At 40.9% G+C, this 11,722-nt stretch overlaps 1 protein-coding gene across 1 annotated transcript in view; it reads right to left on the minus strand.

Annotated features, from left to right (window-relative positions):
• The window catches only part of LOC142171746 (uncharacterized), a 38,686-nt gene that overhangs the window by 22,409 nt on the left and 4,555 nt on the right, over nucleotides 1–11,722 (minus strand). Inside the window, exons 4-5 of the mRNA XM_075235443.1 lie at nucleotides 6,162–6,412; nucleotides 5,658–6,099 (exon numbers count right to left, since the gene is read on the minus strand). Of these exons, the coding sequence (XP_075091544.1) occupies nucleotides 5,658–6,099; nucleotides 6,162–6,412 (693 nt within the window). The remainder of the gene's footprint in view (nucleotides 1–5,657; nucleotides 6,100–6,161; nucleotides 6,413–11,722) is intronic.

The raw sequence follows: 11,722 nt of genomic DNA on the forward strand, positions 1-11,722 counted from the left end.
CCTCTGTATGAGCTGGAAGAGCATAATATCTGGCCTGGCCTCCCCCTCTAGGGTGACCTCGACCTCCCCGACCTCTACCTCGAGCTGGCTGAGCATGTGGGGTGGTAGATGGTGCTGGAATCATAGCCTGAGGACCCGGTGGAGCACGTGGTGGCTGAGAAGCCTGTGGAGGTGCACCCCTCCTAAATCTGGGGAAATCCCTCACCATATGGAGGGTGTCACCACACTCAAAATAAGCCCTCGGAGGGCATGGATGCTGTGACTGGATCAGGCCAGATCTGCTGGACTGACCGCTAAAAGCACCCCATGTAGGAGGCACACTAGACACCGGCGATGCATAATAAGGCTCATGGGACCTAGAAGGGACTGGAATACCACTGGTGGCTGGAAGAGCTGAATGAACGGGGTGACTCCCATAGCCCCTACCATGGCGAACTGTAGCTGGGACACGAGTATCACTATAAGAACTAGTCTTTCGAGACCTTTTGGCCTCTCTCTCCTCTATCCCGGGCGAGCATGCCCTCCAATCTCTTAGCAATAGTCACAACCTACTATTAAGAAATATCCATCTCCAGATCCTTGACCATACTAATCTTGATACTGGGGTGGAGTCCCTCAATAAACCAATGAACCCTCTCTCGGAATGTGGCAACCAAGGCCAGTACATGTCGGGCCAAATTACTGAAACGAACTCCATACTCTGACACAGTCATAGCACCCTGGCGCAACTACTCAAACTTCGCGTGCCATGCCTCCCTAAGACTCTGAGGGACATACTCTCTCAAAAACATGTCCGAGAACTGAGTCCATGTAAGTGAAGCTGCCTCATCCGGACTACTCAACTTATAAGCACGCCACCACTGATAAGCTACTCTTCTAAGCTGGAAGGTGGTAAAAAAAAATCCCACTCGTCTCTGCTACTCCCATCGTACGGAGAATACGATGACACTCCTCCAGAAAGCCCTGAGCATCTATTGTAGCCAATCCGCTAAAGGTAGGTGGGTGGTACTTCTTGTACCTCCCAAGTTTGAGCTGCTCTGCCTAAAAAATTGCTGCCCTAACCTCGGGCTGAGCTGGAGCTACCGGCTGCATCAGTATAATCTCCGGAACCTAGTCGACCTGAAACCGCTGTTCTGGAGTACCGACGACGATAGTCTGTGCTCCTCCTCCAGCCTAAGATGTGGAATGAGCAAGTGGAATCAATCCAGCCTGAGCTAAGGTGCTGAACATGCTTAGAAATTGGGCTAGAGTCTCCTGGAGGGCTGGTGCAACAACAAGTACCTCAGGTTTCTACCCTCCAGCTGTAGCTACTCGGGGCTCCTCTGTAGCAGCTCGTGCGGGTGCTCTGGCTACACTGCGTGGACGTCCTCGGCCTCTAACCCGTCCATGGCCCCTCGCAGCTCTAGCAAGGGGCATGGGTGTCTGGTCATCAGATCCGCCTGTACATGTCCTCACCATCGGTGAGAGAATAGAATACAGAAGTTTAGAATTTTGAAGTCAACAATTTTCGTACGACAAGGAATCAAGGAGCATAATATTTCCTAATAGTTCCATAGCCTCCCGAAGATAAGTACAGACGTCTCCGTACCGATCTGTGAGACTCTAATAAATTGGCTTGTGTCTCACGACACCTATGAACCTAGAGCTCTAATACCAACTTGTTACGACCCAAACTCCCTCCATATAACATCGTGGCCACACCTAGTCTCTACGGCTAGGTAAGCCTAACAAATTGCGGAAAATAACAAAACAAAAGTAAAACTTGGCAACTAACAACAGTGGATAACTGAATAACTAGTAGCAATGCCGCTCAGCATGTACAATAACCAATGCTATATTAATACACAATCTTCCCAAAATTCGGAACATCATAAGTCATAAGCTACAGGAGGAAACTAGAATCTCTATGCACCAGAGTCTAAATAAAGAAATATAGAAGATAATGGACATGGGGAAGAGTAGAAAGGAACTCTGAGGTCTGCGGATGCGGCAGATGTACCTTGAAGTCTCCAAAGCTGTCTCGACTGACTGGTAATGCGGCTAGTAAGAAGTTTCTGGATCTGTACATGAAAACATGTGCAGAAGAGTAGCATGAGTACACCACAATTAGTACCCACTAAGTGCCAAGCCTAACCTTGGTCGAGTAGTGACGAGGTCAGTTCAAGCCCACTGGTATATAATAAATAAGCAGGAGAATATAACAATATAATAAGAGACTGGAATTTAAACAAAGAGAACATAGCAAAGTAGCAATGCAGAACACGGGAATAAACATCAGGGGATCTCCCGAGATACCGTCTCGTAGTCCCAAAATATAAAATCAAGGAGATCTCTCAAGGTACCGCCTCGTAGTCTCAAAAGTAAATATATAGGGAGAACTCCCGAGGAACCGTCTCATAGTCTCAAAAGTAAATATGCAGGGAGAACTCCCGAGGAACCGCCTCGTAGTATCAGAAGTAAATATGTAGGGAGAACTCCATAGGAACCACCTCGTAGTCTCAAAAGTAAATATGCAAGGAGAACTCTAGAGGAACCGCCTCGTTCTCTCAAAAGTAAATATGCAGTGAGAACTCCCGAGGAACAGCCTCGTAGCCTCAAAAGTAAATATGCAGGGGGATCTCCCGGGATACCGTCCCGTAGTCCCAAAATAAATACGCAACTCAAACAAATGAATATAACAGTTACAACATGAAACCTATGATTTAGACTAAGTACAAGTCAAGAACGAAGCATGGCTTACTAAACATGCTGCACAGAGTTGAAATAGGCAATTAGGACACGTTGACATACTATTCTAGGCTAACAGGATAACTACACATGCTAGTATACTCAGATAAGATGAAAACATGCTATTACTTAGTAAAAATCAGGTTTTTCCACAAATATCCCATGTACGCACACGTCACCTCGCGTACATGGTGCTCACATATCATAATAACACCAAATCCTAAGGGGATTTCCCCCACACAAGGTTAGGCAAGCCATTTACCTCGAACCAAGCTCAAATTAATCCGTAACAATGCTTTTTCCACGAATATCCGACTCCGAATGGACCAAATCTAGCCAAAATCAATTACATATCATAAATATAACTATAAGAAACTAATCTAGTTAATGAAATCAAAGCTAAAGCGAGAAATTAGAAAATCGCCCCAAAAAGTCTTCCCGTTCCCACGTCTAGGAATCAGGTATAAGTCACAAAATATAAACACCCATTCACTCACGAGTCCAACCATACAAGAATTTCTCAAATCCGACCTCAAATCGCCTTCCAAATCTCAAAAACTTAGTCTAGGAAGTTTCTATCATTTTTACCCAATTTCCAAATCAAATCCTTAATTAAAGGGTGGAATCAACTATATATTAATGAGATATAACCATAAAAGAGTTAAGAATCGTTACCCATAAGTTTCCTCTGAAAATCCCTCTAAGTTTCGCCTCAATCCGAGCTCTCTAGGTCCAAAAATGGAGAATGAAATCAAACCCTTACACTTAGCCCTTTTCTTCCTAGCGATTTCGCACATGCGGGCCAAGAATCGTACCTGCATCACCGCACCTGTGGAATTCCCATCGCAGGTGCGGATTCCACTTAAAAACTCAGTGTCTGCTACTGCGATCAAAGGGTCGCACCTGCGTGTGCGCACTTGCGGACCCATATCCTCTTCTACGGTCTTCTTCCGCTCCTGCGGGTCGTTGAGCTGTTATGCAGGCATCACATATGTGGCACCTCCTTTGCCTTGTGACCCCAGGCAGCTCCTCTCCTTTCCGCTTCTGCGCTTGCCTCTCCGCACTTGCGATCCCGCACCTGCTGGTGCAAAAACACCAGAACTCAGAAAACTTCAGCAATTGCATAAGTCCAAAACTCAATCCGTTAAGCATTCGAAACACACCTGAGGCCCCCAGGACCTCAACCAAACATACCAACTAGTCCTAAATCACCATACAGACTTAGTCGAGCCCTCAAATCACATCAAACAATGCTAATAACACGAATCACCCTTTAATTCAAACATAATGAACTTGAAACTTTAAATTTCTACAACTGATGCTGAAACCTATCAAACCATGTCCGATTGACCCCAAAATTTGCACACAAGTCATATTCAACCCTACGGACCTACTCCAACTTCCGGAATCGGATTCCGACCCCGATATCAAAATGTCCACTACCAGTCAAAATCTCTAAAAATTCGACTTTTGCCATTTCAAGTCTAAATGAGCTACATACCTCCAAAACACAATCCGGACATGCCCCTAAGTCCAAAATCACCTAACGGAGCTATCAGAACTGACGAAATTCCATCCCAGAGTCTTCTTCACACAGTTCTGACTACGGACAAAATCCTAAGACTTAAACTTCCGTTTAGGGACTAAGTGTGCCAACACCCCAAAAACAAAAACAAAACCTCCCGGCAAGTTACATAGGCTGAAACAGATACAGGGAAAGAAGTAGATAGGGTATCGGGGCTATAACTCTCAAAACGACCGGCCGGGTCGTTACACAAAATTAGCCCTCATGAATCTTTTCCCAAAACTCCAATTTTTACAATTAAAAGTATTATATTTAGGGATAAAGGATATATGGGAATACATGAAAATAAATCAAAACTAGGATTACTAACCTTAAAATTTGGGATGAAAATCCTCTAAAACATCTCTCAAATTCGTGGTCTAGATCTCAAAAATGGTGAAAAGTGGCTAAATCCCGATTTTCAGCCCTTTATATACCTTGGCATCTGGTGTTCTTCACGTCCACAAAGCACCTACTACATCCGCAAATATCAACAGCTAACTGGCCATTGCGTTCGTGAAAGCCTCCTCTAATTTACGAAGGCTACCGCCCCCAACCTTTGCGATGGAGATCCTATGGTCGCATTCACGATGAAGAAATTCCTACCATCCTCCAAGAGCCTAGGCTTATGGGTTCGTGTTTAGGCAACCACATTCGTGAAGGCCAACTCCCTCAGGTTCTCGGGTTCACGAGCTTCACATTGCGTTCGTGTAGTGTAAAACACCCCTTCCCCCAATTAACCTTCGCGAACATGAGAAAAGCTCAGTGTTCATGATGCACACTACACCAGCAGCACATCTGCTGCTACAAATTATGCAAAAATGCCTGAAAACCACCCCAAAACTTACTGAGCCCCCAGGCCCTACTCAAAGATTCACACAAGTATATAAACTTTAAAAAACTAGCTTGTAAGCTCAAAATACTAATATAACATCAAGAATCAAGAATCAACCCTCAAAACTCAAAGATTTCAAAGTTCATAAGTTCAAAGTTTCAACATTTCACAATTTGTGCCGAAACGGCCTCAGGTCACCGGGACCCCAGTCGAATATGTTTACAACACCAAAATCATCATACAAACCTACCGGAATTGTCAAAATACAAATTTGAGGCCGTTTACCAACAATGTTGATCGTGGTCAGCTCTAACCATTATAAAGTTCAAAAATCAAGTTTTCTTTGAAAAATTACATTCAAACTTTTCGAAAATCAAAACGGACCATGCATGCAAGTCATAGATGATCAAATTAGGCCATTAAAGTCTTAAAGCATATAACGGAAAGCTAAAACTCAAAATGACTTATTAGGTTGTTATATTCTCCACCTCTAAAAGAAACGTTCATTCTCGAACAGACATAGAAATGTACCTGAAGTAGTAAAGTTATGCGGATATCTACTCCTCATATTGGACTTGAACTCCCAAGTAGCCTCATCAGTCGGTTGACCTTTCCAAAGCACTTTCACAGAAGAAACAATCTTAGATCTTAACTTTCGAACCTGACAATCTACAATAGCTATCTGCTCTTCTTCATAAGTCTTATTCTCATCAAGCTGCACTGTGCTAAAGTCCAATACATGCGACCTGTATTCATAATACTTCTGAAGCATGAAAATATAAAATATCGGATGTACCCCTGCTTGGTTGTGAGGCAATGCAAGCCTATAAGAAACCTCCTCAAATCTCTTTACGATCTCAAATGGTCCAATAAACCTCGGTTTCTTGTTCTTCTTCCCAATTCTCATCATGCCTTTCATAGGAGAAACTTTCAAAAGTACATTCTCGCCATCCATATAAGCAACATTAGGGACCTTCTTGTACGCATAACGTTTTTACCTACTCTGTGCTGAAAGTAATCCTGGATCAACTTTACCTTATCCAAGGCATCACAAACCAAATCTGCACTCAACATCTTAGCCTCATAACGCTCAAACCAACCAATATGAGAACGATATCGCCTACCATATAGAGCCTCATACGGCGTCTGTTGAATACTGTACTGGTATTTGTTGGTGTAGGAAAAATTCGTTAATGGTAGAAACTGGTCCCACTGGCCTCCAATATTAATAACACATGCCCTCAGCGTATCCTCAAGGATCTGGATAGTTTTCTCGGACTGGCCATCTGTAGGTGGGTGAAATGCAGTGTTGAGTTATACCTGCATGTCCAGCTCATGCTGAACTACTCTCCAAAAGTGCAAAGTGATCTAAGTGCCACGATCCGAGATGATAGAAATAGGCACACCATGCAACCAAATGATCTCTCTGATGTATATTTGATCCAACCTCGATGATGTATACGAAGTCATTACCTGAATGAAATGTGCATATTTTGTCTGTCTGTCCACAACTACCCAAATAACATCAAACTCTTTCAATGTCTGTGGTAACCCCACCACAAAGTCCATAGTAATATGCTCCCCCTTCCACTCTGCTATCACTAACATCTGAGTTAACACACCTAGTTTTTTGTTACACCCCATGTTTTCGTACGTAAAAGTACGTTGTAAGTCAATTGATGTAAGCTCAAAAATGAGATCAACTTTGAAAGTACATCAAGTAAGTTAATCATATAACCTTTGAGGTGACACATATTTTAGATCATGAACTTCAAGTTCCAAGAGGGTTGGACGGTTTAGAAGCTAAACGAATCGAAGAAAATAAGTTTTGTCAAAAGTTGGCAAGTTGGGAATATTATAACCCGTACTTTTGGGGTGAGACTAGGGTGATTAAACTGATAAGAAGGTGATTTTATGAGGTATTTTATTTTTATGATAGTCGTGTGTTAAGTTTATAAGTCAAGCGAGTTGTGAAACAAAAGTCGACGAAAGTCGTCACAAGTTACATTCATAAATTATACTGAAATTTAGGTCTAATGTTACTGAGTTTGTTTACTAATATACTTGGATTTAGTAGGCGATCCACCTATCTAATTGAAGATCTACGAATCTAGTTTCCAACGCATTAAATATTTTGTCCATACGATCTTGGAGTAGAAAGATATTTATATTTTCGCGAGACTGCACAAGCAGCTCCCTTTGGGACCCACAAGGTTGGTTGAGAATTATCTTGCTATATAAAGTTGTGGCATCCATCTCCAAGCCTTATTTTCGACCCAAATCATACTTAAAAATCTCTCTATATATCCTAAATATCCTTAGGATTTTGAAGCAAGTCCATCATCCGCAACTCAAAATCAAGAAGAGAACACATCAATGCTATCCCTACGACATAGGTAAGACAATGTCGTCCTACTTTCTCTTTTATAACTCAAGTTTTGGAAAGAGATTCATATCTGAGAAATATTGTCACCTCTGTATTTTATCTATACAAGCATAAGGAAGGGTGTGTATCAAAGGGAACATGGTTTGGAAGCAAGAACACAAGAGGTATGTAGGATTTTCATTTCGTTTTCGGCATGATTTGGTTTAGATATGTTCTAGCCTTTCTTCTTGATATTTTAAGAGTTTTTCAAGGGAAATTTATGCATGTATTGTATACTTATATAGTATTCAATTCCATATGTGAATTATAGAAGAAACTAATTTATGTTGGAATTTCAAAACACAACATAAACAAAAAAGGTGAATTGCCCATTTGGCTTATGCCATCCGGTTTTCCGTTTGTTCCGTTCCTTTGATGATGTTTATGTATACCTAACCCCATATGATCCTAATAGATTCACTTAATATTATATAAGTTTAATTATTATGTGTTGATGCTTATATTATTTCTAAATCATAGTTAGACTTTCATGTCACAAGTTAGCCACTATGAGTCGATATTACGTTCATAATTTTGTTTTGTCGATCGTTTCACACTATTTTGGATAACTGGATTTCCTTTAGTTTTATGTTATCATATTGTCCGAGTATCCATTTCCGTGTATATTGTGGTGCTTGTTGTGTTTTTGGGGATCATCCAGTTTTAGGGGAAACTCTACCGAAATTGTTGGAAATTCGAAGAGTTGGACAAATTTTGAGTTTCTTAGTTCTAAATTGATTATAGAGGGATACTAATGAGTAAATTAGCCTTATTATCTCATGTACATACTAGTTTCTCCCTAAAATGGGGATAGTCTCCTCCGTCCAACTTATGGGCGACGAGCGGCAGATTACGTTTGTGATTCCGTTTATGGTTTCCTTTATGATCTCTTGAGTCCATATGATGCTGCCACATGTGTTATGCCTCATACATGCTTACATTGATTATGCTGGGGGACTGGGGGGAGATAGCCCAATACGCCAGCGAGGCCTATTGATTATATGATGGGGGGAGATAGCCCATAACACCAGTCGGGCCTATTGATTATATATTTACCTGCTAGGGGGATATAGCCCATAACACCAGCCAGGCATGTTATATACGCGTATATAGCTACAGTTTGCATTGCATGACTATAAATGAGAATAGTTCAGATGTATAGTTACCTGATTGGGGGATATAGCCCATAACGCTAGACAAGTACCAAGTCAGATAGTAGTTCAGTTTCAGCTTAAACTTTGGTTCAGTTTAAGATTAGTTGCTAGTTAGAGTCTTGTTTAACTTTCAACTTATATTTAGATTTCTAGCTTACAGTAATACTTTAGTATGCTTTACATATGCTTTCCACCCTACATACTTTGTACATATCGTAATCACGTCCCTTCCGGGGTGCTGCATTTCATGTCGCGCAGGTGCAGATAAATCTGCGCTTGAGCCACATTAGTAGGCCATCCACCAGCTATTGGAGTCACTCCGCTTACTCCCGGAGTTACTTATCTTTTAGTATATGTACAGTCAGTTAGTTTGGGTATGGCGGGGCCCTGTTCTGTCCAGTACTTGTTCAATTAAGCACTCATAGAGGCCTGTAGATATGCACCTTTGTAGTTAGTATGTTTTTATATGTCATCTTCTGTTAGCCTTGCCGACTTTCTAGATTGTACAATTCTTATCATCTATGCTTATGCTTGTTTAGTTTAACAGTTTATATTCATGATTAGTAGATTATCAATAGGTTTAATAATGATTGACACTTAGTGTCAGTTATCCTTCGCGACCTTAGGCTGGGTCATGACAAACATGGTATCAGAGTAATTCAGTCTTGGGATGTCTATAGGTTGTGTCTAGTAAAGTCTTGTTCAGGAGTATGTTGCGCGCCATACTTTTGAATAGGTGGCTACAGGGTATTATAGGATGGTTGTCCTTCCTTCTTCTCTAAATAATGCGATAAAGCTATGTTATAAGAATTCAGTCTTCTAACGAAATATTTTATATGTAGTAATGCCGCCGAAGAGACTTACAACTCTAAAAATAAAGTTTTCTTTGAAAAAATCACATTTAAACTTTTTGGAAATTAAAGCACACCACGCATGCAAGTCATAGATCATCAAATTAGGCCATTAAAAGTTTTAAAGCATGAAATGAAAAGCTAAAACCCAAGAAAACCTATTGAGTCGTTATGTTAATAGTCCTTTTTGCTTGACCATATGTCTGAAGATGGAAAGTCGTGCTAAGCCTCACTTTGGTGCCTTATCCTCTCTAAAATGACCCAAATATGAGCTTTAAATTGAGCTCCTCTATCCAAAATAATTGAAAGTGGCGAACCATGCAATCGAACTATCTCCTCGATATATAACTTAGCAAACTGATCAACACCGTTTGTTGTCTTGACTGGAAGAAAATGAGCTGACTTGATGAGTGGGTCTACTATCTCCTAAATTGAGTCATAATGTCTTATCTTACGTGTTAAACCAACCATAAAGTCCAAATTGATTTGCTCCCACTTCCAAGTAGGAATAGTTATTTCTTGCTACAACCCTCCAGGCCTTTGATGTTCATCCTTTAACTGTTGACAATTTAAGAACTTCTCCACATACTTTGCGATATCATGATTTATCCTTGTTTCACCTGTATGGTCTGAATATCGAGGGCTATGAGCTTTATCCATAATTTATTCTCTCAACATGTCCATATCAAGAACACACAATCTTTCTATATACCTCAGAACCTCATCATTATCTCCAAGAGTGAAGGTGATAATTTCCTGATTCTTCACTTTCCCCTTCAATTCCAGTAAGTCTGGATCTTCATATTTGTAAGGACTCGACCGATCCTTTTGCGTATTTGAGCCCCATTTCCCTATTTGATACTTCTTATATATGTGTTTGTTGTCTTGTGACTTGCGTGGATGGTTGGTTTGGTTTCTGAAGGTTTGAGAGGAATTTCTGACACTTAATCTTATTTTAGAATCTTATGTTGTAAGAGTTGATCAAGGTTTTGAATTTTGTATAAACAGTCTCGAATAAGTTATTTGAGGTCTCCAATAGATTCATATGGTTATTTTTGAACTTGGGCGTATATCCAGATTTGGATTTGGAGGTCCTAGGAGGTTTTGTTGCTATTAGCCAAAAGTTGACAATTTGAAGGTTTAGAGAGTTCATTAGTTTGACTGGGGGTTGACTTTGAAGATATTGGATTCATACTTGTGTACAAAGTTTGGATGTAATCGAGATTAGTTAGGCTTAAATCGAACGCTTGGTTGAAGTTGGGAAGTTAATGAACATAAGAGAAGCTTAACTTGCGTTTTGATCATAGATTCGTGGTTCTGATGTTAATCATGGTGTTTTGAGCATTCATACAAGTTTGGATAAGGTAAAGAGATTTTTTTGTGTTATTGGATGGGGTTCGGGGGAGGGGGGGGATCAGGTGTGTTTTCGGGTAGTTTCAAGTCATTTCCTGTTGGTTCGGATTGTTGGTTTTTTATGAGTAACAGTGCTTCGCGATCGCGGAGCTTGCCTCACTATCACAAAGAAGAAGGAGTTTACAGGAGGATTTTCCTCTTCGCGTTCATGTAGGAGGTATCGTGTTCACAGAGAGAAGAGAGCTAAAGCATCACATTCGCGTGCATGGGATGCATTCGCGAAGGAGTAATGCCAGGAGGAAGGAATGACTTCGCATTTGCGGAGCTAGGCTCATATTCGTGAAGGCTCAGTGGATCAGGCATCGCGTTCGCAGAGGGGGTCTTCATATTCAAGAATAAGGACAGCAGCTGGGCAGTTAGCTTGGCCTTGGCGATCGCAAAAGAGGTCCTCTGATTATGATGGGAACAACTGGACAGTTTATTAAGTGATATAATTTTGGGAGTTTAGCCATTCTCTCATATTTTGAACCCTAGGCTTCGAGAGGTGGAGATTTTGGAGAGCAAATTTACTACTACATTGGAGATAAGTAATTTTCACTTTGATTTGACTTTATATTTTAATTTCTCATGGATTTCTACACCTAACACATGGAATTTTAAAGGAAAATTTAGGGTTTTTGTCTACAACTTAAAAAGGTGTATTTTGGGAATTTGAAGGTCAATTTGGACTCGATTTTGGAATCTAATCACTTATTTGGACTCGTGGAGTTATGGGTAGTTGGATTCTACCTTGATTCGGATTTTAACTGTGTG

The sequence above is a fragment of the Nicotiana tabacum genome, chromosome 17, assembly GCF_000715075.1.
Source record: "Nicotiana tabacum cultivar K326 chromosome 17, ASM71507v2, whole genome shotgun sequence".
NCBI classification, from domain to species: Eukaryota; Viridiplantae; Streptophyta; class Magnoliopsida; order Solanales; family Solanaceae; genus Nicotiana; species Nicotiana tabacum.